This window comes from Rhea pennata, chromosome 3 (genome assembly GCF_028389875.1).
Source record: "Rhea pennata isolate bPtePen1 chromosome 3, bPtePen1.pri, whole genome shotgun sequence".
In the NCBI taxonomy this organism is placed as follows: Eukaryota; Metazoa; Chordata; class Aves; order Rheiformes; family Rheidae; genus Rhea; species Rhea pennata.
Window position 1 is genome coordinate 81,325,045 of NC_084665.1, and position 15,022 is coordinate 81,340,066.

The 15,022-nt window shown below is 36.7% G+C and overlaps 1 protein-coding gene across 10 annotated transcripts in view; it reads left to right on the top strand.

Annotated features, from left to right (window-relative positions):
* Positions 1-1,262: 1,262 nt before the first annotated feature.
* Positions 1,263-15,022, top strand: part of HACE1 (HECT domain and ankyrin repeat containing E3 ubiquitin protein ligase 1) — a 58,520-nt gene continuing 44,760 nt past the window's right edge. For 4 of the 10 annotated variants that reach the window (XR_009957988.1, XM_062572698.1, XM_062572700.1 and 1 more), the window contains exons 1-7: positions 1,263-1,439; positions 5,796-5,850; positions 7,068-7,157; positions 9,072-9,176; positions 11,995-12,070; positions 12,350-12,481; positions 12,903-12,985. Coding sequence is in view for 9 of the 10 variants with exons in the window: in XM_062572698.1 (XP_062428682.1) it covers positions 1,364-1,439; positions 5,796-5,850; positions 7,068-7,157; positions 9,072-9,176; positions 11,995-12,070; positions 12,350-12,481; positions 12,903-12,985 (617 nt within the window). In the remaining variant the exon portion in view is untranslated. Of the gene's footprint in view, positions 1,440-5,795; positions 5,851-7,067; positions 7,226-9,050; positions 9,177-11,994; positions 12,071-12,349; positions 12,482-12,902; positions 12,986-15,022 lie in introns of those variants that run through there. The other 6 variants (XM_062572701.1, XM_062572699.1, XM_062572707.1 and 3 more) reach the window with 6 other exon arrangements.

Sequence of the window (15,022 nt, forward strand, 5' to 3'; positions counted from 1 at the left end):
AGCATTATTAAGGCCAAAACACCTGACATTTAATACTTCATTTGACAATATGTATTATCCTGCCAAAAAAAGAAATTGAATTGACACAGTTACTGACAAACCCATGCTGGCAGTTCTTTCCTTCTTGACTGTTATGTTTCTTACTAAGTTTCAGCTAGTTCCTGACACTCTTAGGAGGGAGTTCATGATGCCTATGTGATTTGAAAACACTCAACTGATCTTTCCTTAAGCCTCTTCTCAGAGCTTAACAATTTGTGCTTGGAATCAAATGTTTTATCTGCTTTGTTGCAGTTGATAGTGATGACTGAAACAAAAAAAAGACTTGAAAAATAATTTATGAGGATGTTCTTTGCTTCTCATGTGCTATTCTCTCGGTACAGTTGCTATTATTAAACGCTGCTTACTTTTTTTTTTAGGTTACAGCTCCTGAACCTTCCTTCTCCTGTGTTTATTTTGAAGGTAGTGAATGCTAGTGAAGTCAACTATATTTTTCATCCTTGCTACACGCTTGCTTCTTTATGTTCTTTAATGCTGTGTTCAAAGCTCTGAATATTCTGCTGGTGAAAACGTGTTTTTCCCTGGCCTGGAAGGCTGTACTTTCAGGGCAGAGACCACAAACGAGGCGCCCATTCTGTATGTATGTATTTGCTAAACCACTATTGCTGTCCCCCAAGGTAACACTGGAATGATTACTCTGCAGAGTAGGTTTTAAAGGGCAAGAAGTGTTTACAGAAAGTGTTTGTAAAAAGCAGTTGTTGAAATATTAGTATTCCAGAGGTTTTGGTAATTTTCATTCCTTTTCCTCGGGGAAATTTTATTCCTGTTTTTCCCTCAAGGATCATGTGAGAGAAGGAAAAACTAAACTAAAGCCTCTCGGATTTCCGCACATACCCTGGCATGCCCTTAAGCACGTCTGACACCCCCACAGGCCCCTTTCCCTCGGCGAAGCGGCAGCGGCGGCCGTTGGGCGGCCCGGCCCGGCCCCGCGCCTCCCTCCCGACGGCACTCCCCAGCCCCCGCCGCGGCGGGCCCGGGGCACGGCTCTCCGAGGCACAGCGACCCCGCACCGCTCCCTGGGGGCTTGAAACGGGAATAAAACACGTCTTAACGGAGAGCCCGCCACAGTGGCCTCATGGCGACTCCGCCGCACACCGGCCCGGCAACGCCGCTACGAGATCAGCGAACGCCCCCCGGCCCCCGGGCACGCGCATGCGCGCTGCGGGCCGCGGCCCTGTCAGGCATCTGAGCATGCGCGGAGGCGCCGGGGCCGGCGGCGGAGGCTCCGCGCCGCCACCGCCGCGATGGGCTGAGGGGAGAGGCGGCGGCGGCGGGTGTGCGCGGCTCCGAGCTGAGCGGCCCGAGGATGGAGAGAGCCATGGAGCAGCTCAACAGGCTTACGAGGTCCCTGCGCCGCGCCCGCACCGTGGAGCTGCCGGACGGTAGGACGAGGGCGGCCGGGTGTCGCCGCCGGCCGCCTGCGGCCTGGCCGGGCCGCGGGGCCTGGCCGGGGCCGCGGGGCCGGGGCCGCGCGGGGCGGGCCGGGCCGGGCCGGGCCGGGGCCGTTGGGTCGCCACGGCCGGGGCCCGCTGGGCGCCTGAGCCCCAGCGCCCCAGAAGTGACTCAGGGGAATGGAAACCGGCGCCTCCTTCGGCTCCGAGGGACTTTCTTTCTTTCTTTCTTTTTTTTCCTTTTTTTTTTTTTTTTTTTTTTTTTTTAATGATGACGACAACAGCAAAGATTTCTCATTCTTCCTCCTCCTTTGCCTAGTGCCTCACCCGAGGAGGACGCCCCAGCGTGGGATTTTGCACGTTGCTGTCGTGTGCAAAGTGACACTGTTTACATCTGTGTCACATCTGGTCCGAGATTAGTGGTCTGTGGTACTGGACCACCTTCTTTCTTTCATCTGACTTTAAAACCTTAATTTGATGCTTTGTGGACCATGTACTACTGATGATGAAATTTTTTTTCTTTGCCTAATGCTGAATTTTGTTTGAAAAGATGTTGTGAGTCACTATTGCTGGTAACAGCCTAAATCTTTTGGCTGTAAACTTGTCACGGGTGCTAGCAGCATTACCAGGGTCAAGGTGGACTTAAAAATACAGCTTTAGATCTTTATAAGAAATAGTGTATTATTTTTTCAAGATCCAACTATTGAGAAGACTACCTCTGTAAAAGTTTTTGGAAATGTAAAAGTTTCTGTTCTTCTGAGAACAGAATATACTGTCATTTTACTTTTTTCAGGAACTTTTTTATACAGACAGGTCTTTGGCTGTATATCTCTCAACTTTAATTCCCAGTGGTAGAGGGAAGGGGAGAATATTCTGTTTTCTTTGTACTTTCTCTGTTTGGACTTTTCCTCCACTGCTAGCTGTTACTGAGGAAGAGCCAATCTTGTGCACCCTTTTCTTATTGTCTCTAGTGAATAGTTTCAGTGTCTGCCAGTGCAGAGCAGTTGCTCATAAATTTCACAAAATGACAGAAGAAGTTCAGATGGATTTTGCTGTTTCTGACAAGCCCTTGAATGACAGGAGTGAAAATTGACCTAATACTATTCAATATAAGCTCAAAGTTACAGGAATGTTAAAATAGGACCAGGTCAACTGATTGTTGATGTTAATATGAGTAATGCTTAACACAACCTGCGCCAGATGGGAGTAGCTTTGAATTTACTTCAATATTAGTTTAGACAAATTCATTTGTAATTTGAGTTCAATTGTTTTTATTATATCTGATACCTGAAAAGCATATGATAATAATGTAATTATGTCCGTGGTAAGACAAGTACAAGCCCTCTACTCTTTATAACAAATAATTTGTTTGCGTTGTAATGTGAAATGAGTGTCAATGCTACTTATTCTCTATGAATTATGTAAAACAAATTACACCTAGAGGAAGTAAGGGCTCCAGAAACTGAAATTCCAAATAGCATTCCAAGAAAGCCTCTGTTCAGTGGCCATCTAACTTTGGATACATCTTAACTGGCTAGTTGTTTACTTTCTTGACCTTGATTTTCCCCAGGCTGATGTAGACCTGCCTCAGTATATGTCTCAAACTGCCCTTTATTAGCAACTAATGCCTAAATAGGTTGAGGATCTAGCAATTTACTTCATAGATCTAGTGAGATGCCCGATTCTTAGCACTCTGAATGCATACTGACAAGGTCTGTGTAGAAAATAGTGTCTTTACAACACTTCTGGGGAAGTGTTGTAAATACACTGTAAGCACTTTTTATGTCTGGCTATATTCAAATTTAACTATGTGTCTTCACTCTAGTATGGCCTGCAGTTTGGTGACTTCTTGTGTGCTGACCCTGGCCTCATGAATTTTTATATAATTTTCCCTTATGTTTGAATAGCTTTAATTGGAAAGATGGAGAATTCACTTCTTCTGCCTGTCCTTAATCTGTGGGTTATAGTGCTCAAGTAATGGAGAGGTATTTCCGTATGCTGAAGAAGGGACTAAATCCAGACAATCAACTTCTTGTGCATGTGTTGTAGCCATTAGGGTATTATATAAATGCTCTTGGCACATCTTCCTTAATGTTGTGATCTCTGCCAAAATCGAGACAATTTCTGTTATAAAACAAAATAGTGTGTGCATCTTGTCAGGGGAGGATTCTGGATGATAGATCTTAGTTTTGTTTGTGTTTTTGTAAAAATGTGCTTGAACCCCTGAGTCCAGGCCAATGAATACACTAAGCTGATCTTGCCAACAAGAAAAAGTTTTTTTTTTTTTTTTTTTTTTTTTTTTTTAATCACTCTTCTGAAGTAACCTTCAGCAGGCATTTTTGGATGCTTGAGAACTCAGCACAAGTTTCTGGACTGTTCTAGACTTCTACTGTTAGGGCCTAGTTCTAGGAAAACTATGCTTTGTACACTTAGGTTGTAAAATTTTAGACCTTTTTTTTTTTTGTTTGTTTGTTTTGTTTTGCTTAGGTATTCATGACTTGAAATGCAAACAAGTTAGATAACAAATAATTTCTGTAAGTTCACTAGGCATATGATGTTTCTTCTCTCCCTTGTCATGTAGTTTTATTTTGAGTCAGTAGGAGTTTGTTTATGAAGAGAAGTAATATTTGACGAAAATAAACGCTCCTTAGTCCCAAATCCTTTTAATTAGTTTTATACGGTCAAAAATTCTGGGGAAGTGTTGTAAATACACGGTAAGCACTTTTTATGTCTGGCTATATTCAAATTTAACTATTAGCTCTTTGTAAATCACTATACTTGCACAATAATTAAATTTAGTTAAGATCAATCTTAAGCATTTGAGTGAAGTGTGCTCATGTATTTAAAACTCTTTATTAGTTCTTTTTTTTCCCCCCCCTTATGTCCGTTCTTTAGTAGAACGTGGTTATGAGAACACACAAGAACGTCATTCTCAGATTTAATTCATGCTCTTGGGTTCTAGTTTTTGTTTTAATTAGAGACCTTTCTCTTCCTGCCAAGAGATCTATGGAACAGAGCTCAAGCAAGATTTTTCTATTTTTGTATATTATGAGCTAATCTTGGATACATTTAAAAAAAATAATTGAATCTTCCAAAAGTGACGCCTATGCTTAGTATCTGTTTAGATTTATTTCCGACACTTTTCTTTCTTTTTTTTTTTTTTTGTTAAGTCACATTCTAGTGGTATGTGTCAAGGATGGACTGATGCTTACAGAGCTCTGTCATAAGGAGTAAACTATATCCTGTCCAAACTTTTGAACTTGCTGACAGTTAGTGACTCACTGCAACTTTGAAACTTAATTTGGTGTTGAGAGGCTTACATCTCTTCTACCATGCATTCAATATAAGCAGCATTGATTTTTATAAAAATCAAAATTAATATGGTTAGTTATCTCATTTTAGTGTTCAAAAGTACTAATAAATTAGCATCTGTCTTCTTACTTTTGTAAGTTACAGACAGACTGCTTCAAATAGTGGGTAGCAGCAGAAAAAGCATCTTGGGGCAGTACACAAGACTAATAATGAATCTTATAGCTGTTGAGCGATAAGTGTTTCTCTCAGTCCATTTGATAACTCGTAAGAATTATTTATTCAGTATTTGATAAATGTCAGCTTGCCCATCTTGGTAGTATCAATAGTATAAATAGAATGTACATGTAGTAAACTATGTGCACATAGGCACATAGTGAACTACGATGCCTAGAAATACAAAAAGTTACACTGCTTCAAGTCTGTTTTAATTCTTCTTGTTCTGACAAGAACAAGAACTTGTAACTTTGGTATATTAGTTCAATTAAGATAATGAACAAAAAGTTCAAATTAAAGTTTGACTGGAACAGTCTTGTATCTTCATATTCTACCTGAGTTGCCAGTAAGCGTAGTTCCTGCAATCATGGGTCAAAAATCAAGCTGAAAGAGTCTGTGCTCCCAAAGGTGTACTTTACTTCAAGCTAGAAAATACTGCCTAACAGTTACTATGTTCTAAAGCGTTTTTTCTGTTTTGTCAATTTTTAAGTAGTGTTTTACTGCAGAATGACTATTAGTGATTAAACAGGCATGTGGCACAAGCATATATGCACTGGAAATACTGACAGAGAGTGTGTTAGTTGAACGCCAATCTGTTTCCATCACTGATCTGCACCTTTATCTGTTCTGGCCTTTTTCCTTGCCTTCAAACTTGGGATGTGAGAAATGGTGGTTTTTTCTTTATAATGTAGTTGTAGGTACCTAAAACCTATAATAATAATCTATTGAACCATAGCACCAAAGACGAATAAGTGTTCTAGATGAACTTATTTTATGTAAAAAATTACTTTAGGATGATGGAATAATTTAATTTTTACACAGATAATGAAACAGCTGTCTATACGTTGATGCCAATGGTTATGGCTGACCAGCACAGGTGAGAGCTATTTTAGTTTCCTTTATTAGTAGTATCTTTTAAAAAAGAAACCATGTTAGATTTGCAGCTGCTAGAGCACTTTGAGTTCTGTTGCTGAAGTGCTGTGCAGGTTTACAGAGATACCTTCTAGCTGAAGCTAGTTTATTCATACATTCTCCCATATTCATACCTGAGTTGCCTTTGGAGTTCAGAATTAGAAATTTATTATCCTTATGCTTTAGACTAGAACTGGGAAATGTTCTGTTGATGCACATGGAGAAATTTGGCCAAGGATGAGATAAAAAAGCATTGCTTTGTAACTTAAGTTGTAGTTTCAAATGTGTGTTTACTGATGATATAAAAGCTCTTAGTCTCATGTTACTGGTTAAAAAATATAGGGAATAAGAATTGGACAATAAGATTTGTGCTTCTGGAATTCCCTGGATGAGCAGCTGTTTCTCTTCTCCAGTAATGGTTGTTTACTATCTGGAGACTGTGTAATGCTAATTAAGTGGTGCTGCCATCCATTGAGCTTTGTAGGCAAGCAGGTAGCACCTCCTGATGACGTTGTAAATTGTATATATAACCAGGATAAATATTTGTTCTACTGCATAATATCTTGCTAATATTGTGTACAAGGGTTTTAAATTATGTGATAAGCTCATTACTGCAGGCTAAAATCACCATTTCACTTGCAATTAGACCTATTTAGAGAAGTTTTATCTTTACTAATGCCATGATTCATTAAGGCTTAAATGAATCTATTTAAATTTCATACCGTTATCATACCAAATGTTTCCTACATCATCATCATGATTTCATGTATCAGTCTTTCTTCTGAACTTTGCCTATGTTTAGGAAAGCTGCTGGATATCTGGATAGGATGCTTATGCTGAGATAACGAAGAAAACAAGAATTTGCGGTTTTTCAGTCCAAAGCTAATTATATGCTTGTTTTCCATATCAATAAAGAAGTGAATTGGCCTTCTGGTCTTGTTCTTACTAGTTTACATTTAAAGCAGTTGCCCAGTGTCACAATTTGTCTTTAAAAACAAGGGAGAAGTGAAGAGTAAAAGTATTGTTAATATGCAGATGTTGAAAGGCTTTTGGATCTCATGTTTAGAAGGTAGCTGGAGGAAAAAGAAGTGATAATGAAAGAGAGCTTTCTTACAAATTACAGTATATAATTTGGATATTATGAATTTTTTAAAAACATTAAAATTATTTCTCTGTTTTAAGGTCTGTTTCAGAACTTCTGTCAAACTCAAAATTTGATGTGAATTATGCATTTGGACGTGTGAAGAGAAGTTTGCTTCATATTGCAGCAAAGTAAGACTTGTTTGAGTCCCCTCCAGAAGTTAACAATGAAAGTATTACTACAAATCTAAGGCACAAATGTAAGCTGGAAACTCTGTAGCATCAGTAGCATCAGTTAACTTTTTATTTTTACACTTACTCTTGTATTTTGTTGGTTCACCCCTATTGAGAAAACAGATTGTACAAATGATATCAAATGGCTTTCCAAACTATACTGAGGGGAAGTCTTGGTGGATTTTTTTTTTTTTTTTTTTTTTTTTTTTTTTTACTTTCTCTGGAAGTTCAATCTGAGAGAAGTGTAGCTACTAGTGTATTCTTAATAGCCAATTTACCCATGCTTTTCTAGATTTAGAGAAGCCTGGTCTACTGCACTAGGTGCTGCTTGTTTTTTTTTAAGCATTTTGGTATGCTGCTCTCAGTGGGGAGCATTTGGATACTCATTGGGAAGCAGCTGTACCAAATTACTTTGTGTGCTCATAACTGAATTGAAGAAAACTTGGTCATTCACTTCTAGTAATTTTTTGTACTCTGGATGAAGGACTTAACTGGAAACTTCCAATTCATCACCTGTATTGATTTATTATCATTTGATAACTGAAATCAGATGAATATGTGTATATTTGTATAGCTCTTCCATGAGATAAATCTACATTTCCAAGAAACAATCCACTTAACCTTTTTTAATAGAAATGAACCAAATGGGTTTTGAAATAGCTTTGTAGAATACTGACTTAAAACTAAGGATTAAGTGCTTTGTTTTTTAGTCCTATTCTAAGTGTCTTGACTGCTCTTGCATTTAAACTCTCTTTTTAAAAAAAAAAAAAAAAGGGTGGGGAAGGAGTGTTTTGAAAGTGTATATACTTTCTGCAACAGCATGTTTTGGGGCACAGTGAAGGTAGAACTTCCAGGTTTTTAAAGCAGGCCATTTTAGGAATATCTTTTTCCTGAACACTACATCTCATAGTACATCTTGTATAAAATCTACTTAGCAGAAGAAATAAGCTAATTTTAATTTATATCTGAAAAGTTTTGAAATGTTATCATCTTGTTGATCATAGGAAACTGTCTAAATGTCTTCTGTTTTTACTTTTGTAAGTGTTTTTTATTACTTCTTGTTTGTGAATTCTCACTTCTTGGATGTCTATTGGGTATCTCATTAAGATACTATTTTTGCAAGTTATTTATTGTACAGCTAGACTATTTTCTGGTGGGTGGTGTGCAGTAGTTCTGTCATTGATGAGACTGGTAATAATGGATAAACCAGTCAGGAGAAATACGAAAAATACTCTGTAGTAGTCAGCCCCTTCTGCAGAGTACAGGAGCAAGATGAACATCTAATTCAAAGTTTCTGTACTGTAGGTGACACTGGTTATCTGGAAGAGCTATTCTATTATGAAAAGTAAAAGGAAGATAGACACAGATTCAAAGCAAATAGAAAAGAAGTAGTTGTATGAGTTTTATTTTTTACTGTTATTTAAGCTTTTAAATGTAACTTCTAGAAACTGAAATGTAACAAAAAATTATACTGAAATTGTTGTTTAATGAACATTTCAATCCTGTGAAATAGCAAAAGGATGAAGGAGGTTAGAGGTGGGAAACAAAATGTTGAGGGAAAAGCACATTTTAAGCAGTTTTCAGTTTAAATGGTTAACAGCTTTAAAGATTCCTTGTTGGATTTTGAAGTCACTAAAATCACATAGAAGTCTAATACCTGTTCATTAGTAAAAGCTGGTTGTAGCTTCTACTATATTTCAGTGTCTTTCCTTTAGCTTTATGTAACTTGAAATATGAGAGTGTAAAACCAGTTCATGTTAACATTCTTTTGTGCTGATTGTAATCTGTAGGTAGTACTGCTGTTGTGTGTGCATCAGTAATAGGCCTAGTTTTTAAATGTCTTTGTTATAGTTTTTCCTTATCTATTCTTAGTTGTGGGTCAGTTGAATGCCTTGTCCTATTGTTAAAAAAAGGAGCAAATCCAAACTATCAGGACATTTCAGGATGCACACCTCTTCATTTAGCAGCAAGAAATGGGTAAGAAAAAAGTTTTTTGTTCTTTCTTTAGGAAAAATAGTGTACATTGTGCACTTGAGTTGATCTGTAATATTTTTGTATAGGTTAAATAAAACACTTTGTTTTTCACTTTTGAAAGTGGCACATTTACGGTGAACTTGGAGGTTGATGTTCTAAATATTCAAAAATAATTGTGTATATAAATGGGTATGTCTGAAGTGGCTAGTGTTATATAATTATTTTAGTGTTTTCTGTTAACCAGCATCTGAGGGGACGGGGATGTTTGATTTTGTGACTGACACAATGATCCTTATTTCAAACAAAGCATGAATTTACCTTCCAGTTAATTAAGTAAGGAAATATTTAGAAGAGGAAACTGAAAGGGTTTTTGCTGTTCAGCTGTTCAGATTGTTACTCAGAAAGTGTTTCCAAGGAGACTTTTCCTGCAGGGAGAGGAATACAAAATTTGCATGAACAGTATTAAAGGGGGGGGGGAAGGTATATATTTGTACGAACTTCATGAACTTCAATTTGAAAGAAGAATTTTACAGTAAAAATACTTTAATGCTTTAGTTTCTCTTTGTAATTATTATTTCTTTGTTAAAGGCTCCTGTGAGATATCTTCAAGTTTGCAGGAGAAGAACCTATTACATAAGTTAGGGCAGTGCATGCAAGATGTTAGTGTGCGTGACAGGAAATAAAACTGGTCTTCTGCAAAGGAATGGAATGCAATTTATGCAACATAGCAAGTCCAGTACAAAAGAACTGGACTTGAAATGCAAAAAACCCACCACTGGGTTTGTGTATACGTGTGTGTGTGTTTATATGTATACACATATATACAAAGAGAAAGACAGATACATATAGATACCTGTCTTGCAGTCCTCTATAGTTGCAATGTTTTCCATTTGGAAGGTGGTTTTCGATGTTATCTGCAATACAAGGAGTGATTCTGGGACTAGACATACGTTTCTTTTTTTTTTTAAAAAAAAGTTTTAATATTATATAATGACTTAAAATTCACAAGAAACTAAACTGTACTGCTCATCTCCATTTGTGCCATCCATCATCTAGTTTCTACCTTTGTAAGTTATTCATGATTTGATCTTATCTGTACAGGTTTCTCGCATTTATATTACCGCTTTTCACTTGCTGTAGGGCTACTTCTGGAAAGCCTTTGCGTTGCTATTCCTGTGATGACTTCGTGAATTGAAGTGAAATAGGAGAGAAGTGGAAGTGTAACTCAAGATTTTAGTTGCCTGCATAATTCAAAAGAAATTAAAAAAGCAATGTCACTTGAGAGATTTACTTTTGACAAATAATGGAATGGCAACAAAAATCTCCTATTAGAAATACGCTTAATTTGCCATAGTTCAGCTTTAGTAGCCCAAGTCATACTTGAATCAATTTGCAGCAGAGATTTTCCACTAGGAGCAAAATGTCTGGAGATGAGCAGCTTGTCAGTTGAAGCAACTCTTATATTATTTGTGATAGAATAATTGTGTAACTGATCACATCTTTAATAATAAAACATTTTTTCAAGAAGGGTGATACTTCAGTTATTATGGGAAGTGTTTTTAATGGCATTCAAACATTTAAGATGCATTTACTGTGCTTTCTAGTTGCTCTCTGAGACAAATACCAGTTTCTTGTTTTGGTTTATCAAAGAGGTTTTTTTCTACTTTTCTTATGAGAAGACAACGTTAGCTTTGAATAAACTGTGTCTTTCGAACTGGATAACTTTTAATTTTGAAAGTAAATTTCACAATGTTAAAAATAAACCAGGTTCTAACTCTGAAACTGGTGACAGCTTTTTACTTCCGATCATTACTGAATTTTCTGAAAATCTATTTAAATGATGCATGAAATTTCCTTTCAGTAAAAGTTGGTAAAACTACCAAATCTTTATTAATAAATAAATAAATAAATAAAGGTTTTAAGATCTTATTTTTCAAACTGTAGTATGTGGAAACACACAGCTGTTAATTATACTATTGTCTTTTTCATTTTAGAGCATATATATAACACAGTAACTGAATTATAGTAGGGGCAATACTTCAAGTGATTTGGAGGAGTTATTTAGTGGCTCTTAGGTATGTGGAAAGAGTATATGTAGGAGAAGGGAGAAATAGCAGTACATATTCAAATGCAGAAATTCATATACAGGAGATAGTTATGTGGAAGGGAAGTATGAGAAAGGTCTGAGATATACTGATAAAAAGAAAAAGTAAGAATAAAAAACTCTTTAAGGAATCAAACCCTTTAAGGGTAAAGCATTTACAGAACTAGAGAGCATTAATAAACCGGTAAAATATGAAATAGGAAAAAAAAAACTCTACATTTATGAAAGCAGTTGTAGTTACTGAAGATTTACTTAATGTTAGAGCGAGTGTCTCATTAAATAACAATGTAGTAGTGTACTAAAGATACGTTCACTGAAGTGCGCTGATGATGATAAACTTTATGGATTCCCCTTATTTGAATTCTAGCTTTTTATCTTCAGGGTGTAGTTCATGCTCAACTGAAATTGTTAAAGTAGTTAGATATGTGTACAGTCTCCGCAACTGCGCAATTATGATTTCTTTCCCTTACCTCCTGCCTTGATGATTAATATGCTGCACTTGCACTGTATGAGTCTCCAGTGCTATGGATGATTATTTCTCTTTTTTAGATGCTCAGTACTGTGCTCCTCAAAAGTTAAATCTACCGGCTATGGTTTATACATGTGATGAATTATTGTGAGGGAAGCTTGAGAAGATATTTGGTCTCTGTAAATCATTTTGCATGACTGGGATTTATTGTATTTATTCTTTTATTTTTATTTATTTATTTTTTACAGCCAGAAGAAATGTATGAGCAAGCTTTTGGAATATAGTGCAGATGTCAACATTTGTAATAATGAAGGCTTGACTGCAGTAAGTACTTTTAATTCTAGTGATACTCTAAAATGAATGCAAAATTTGAAGACACTGGTTTCTTAAGCCTCTTCTATCTTACATGTAACTAAAGAAAACGGCTGTGTGTCCAGTGACCTTAAGAGTCAAGAAGTGTGATCCCAATATCTGAGCATGATATGATAATTTTATTCAAAGCTTTTCTTTGTTTCTCTGTTGACAATAGTACAGTCAGGTTTAAAAACGTATTTACGAAATACCATTATTGCTAAAGAAAATATATATTTGCTTTGTACTTAGATTCATTGGTTGGCCGTCAATGGACGAACAGAATTGCTTCATGATCTTGTACAACACGTCAGTAATGTAGATGTTGAAGATGCAATGGGACAGACAGCACTTCATGTTGCTTGTCAAAATGGCCACAAGACAGTAAGTTTTGTAAACTTTAACATATGTTGGAGTTGCCAAGAATTGGATATTGCTTTGGCTTTTCATATGCTCACTATAACGTTTAGGAATGTAAAGAATTCTGTCATTTGGCTAAGTAAATGGTATGGACTGCATACACTACTGCATACACTTCTATGGAAATAATTAATTCCAGGTCTTTGAGATTAGCTTAAGTTCTATAAAAGGCATCGTTATTAAAATGGGAAGTGGTAAGAAAGCTTTATTAGCAACAACAGCCATAATTCTCCATACAGTATTTAGGAATTTTGTTTTTGAGATTTATTACTGGAAATTAAATCCTTCAGTATAGTGCAAGATGCATGACACTAAATAATTGCAAGCCAAGCAATATCTCTGTTGATGTCTTTCTAATGCTGGCATTTTCTTCTGTTCCAAAAAGACAGTGCAGTGTTTGCTAGACAGCGGTGCAGATATTAACAGGCCCAATGTGTCAGGAGCAACTCCACTCTATTTCGCTTGCAGGTATAGTATTCTTAATACTGAGTTAAAAAAAAAAAAAAAAAAGTTGAGTATTTTGGGAGTACACAGGTGCAATAACAATTATTAGAAAGCACAAAAATGAGGCAACATAAAAGCTGACTTGTATTTAATCTTGCCTCATGTTTGAATGTAGTTTGCTTCATCTGAAGGCTTATGTTAGTACTGCGAGCTAAGATACCTGTTTCTAACAGACATGTTAAATACATAGCTCTGCATGTTTTTGCATGAGTCATAAATCAGAGTACTGAGCTTTTCTCTGAAAAAAATGAGATCTACCAACCTAGCCTATTGAGTAGTCTTTTTCTCTTTTTTTTCTGTGGCTATTTAAAATCAGTGAATTGTTAAGATAAGAATTTGACAAGCTTTTTGTACTGGGTCAATATTCTTTGCAAACAGTTCTCAGAGATTGTTAAGCAGTGATAACCTTCCTGCCTCGTCCTTCCTAGACCATTCATAAATACAAGTCTGCTAGACATTTTTAAGATAGCATCTAAATTAGTTTCTTTCTTTTTTTTCTTTTATTTTTCCTTCTTTTTTTCTGTGTGAGAAGACCCCATGTTAAAAAGTAGTAGTTAGGCTAATAATTGCTACATTCATCAATTTATAAAAAACGAAAGTTTTCATAGGGTAAGTTTGTCTATTCTTTAATGTACATTATGTCATTATAGTGTACATGAAATTACATCTTTAAGGCACATATGTACATGTTGGCCTGAAATTATATTGTCACAGGTCAGTTCTGGTTTCTTCATTGTTTAGTTTTATTTCAAAACTAATCACATATGATTAATGATGTCTTGTTTTAATTGGAGCCTTTCAGCTATTTGTTAGAACATTTACAATTCTGTAATCCCTGTGCTTTGGTTACAGGTTAAATAGTTCACTTATGATTAAACACTAATATAAACAAAGGGAGAAATGGACTGACCTGGTGGCCTGCCAAGGCTTATGTTGTGGGAGCCCTGGTCTCTGGAGCTCATGTGTGCTGACTCTTGGCAATTGAAGAGAGGGGAAAGTAGAGAATAAATGGCTGCTAGCTAATTGAATGCCTTGGTGCTTAAAGGCATCCTGGGTGTATTGGCATCCACCCTAGATGAAGAAAGTGACTTGCTTCAGCTCAGAACCTTTCGTGAGAAAGGAATGCGTTGCAGGTACAACACTGGTATTTTAGAAATGAACAACTGGAGCAATTGAAAGTGTGGAATGAGCAGGGTGTGTAGTGGAAATAAACACCTGTTATTGTCTGAGGTACTAGTTGGTGCCACCCAGGAAGAAGGGCTATATAGGTTCCTGATGGAAGAGTATGATAGCAGTGGCTGGTGATGGCTGGAGAAAGTTTCTGAGCACTGGTACCCTAACTTTGAAACCCCTGTTCTTCAGGGTGTTAAGTGGACATACTGTGCACTTACTTTGGAGGTTTAAACTGAAGAATGCTTCAGAAGGCTATTAGTTTTAGCTCCTACCAGTTGCTGGTAGCTGAGTGTTTGCTGGGGAAAGTCTAGTATGTTAGATTAATCTACTGGTTTCCTGAGTTGGAAAGGACATTGAAGAGGAGAATACAGTCAGGAACTGTTGAGAGCTCGATAAAAATAACTTTTGCCCGCCCCTCAGCTGTTAATTGTCGCTTTTCCTTTGCTCTCCTGGAACTGTTAGCATAGGTGGTCTTTGTGCGTTCCAGAATGGCAAATATGAATTTATGTTTATGTAAGAGCCACGCCACAAACTAGTTATAATCTAAAACATAGTTGTAAAGCTTGTAGCTGTAGCATTAGTTGATATGCCTTTTGTACCAGTCTTTAATTTCACCCATTGGATTTTGCTAGCATATGTACTAGATATCAGTGAAGGTATGTGCTCAACTAGACTTTAAGGTAAGCTTAATAAAGTTAACGTCTATTCACTGGTTCCTAACTTTTCATTTTCTTCAGAAGTGTTTTGGAAAATAATGCTCTAATTGTTAAAGGATATGTAATATAAATAATAATTCATGTTATTTTATTGTAGCCAGTGATGACTTAT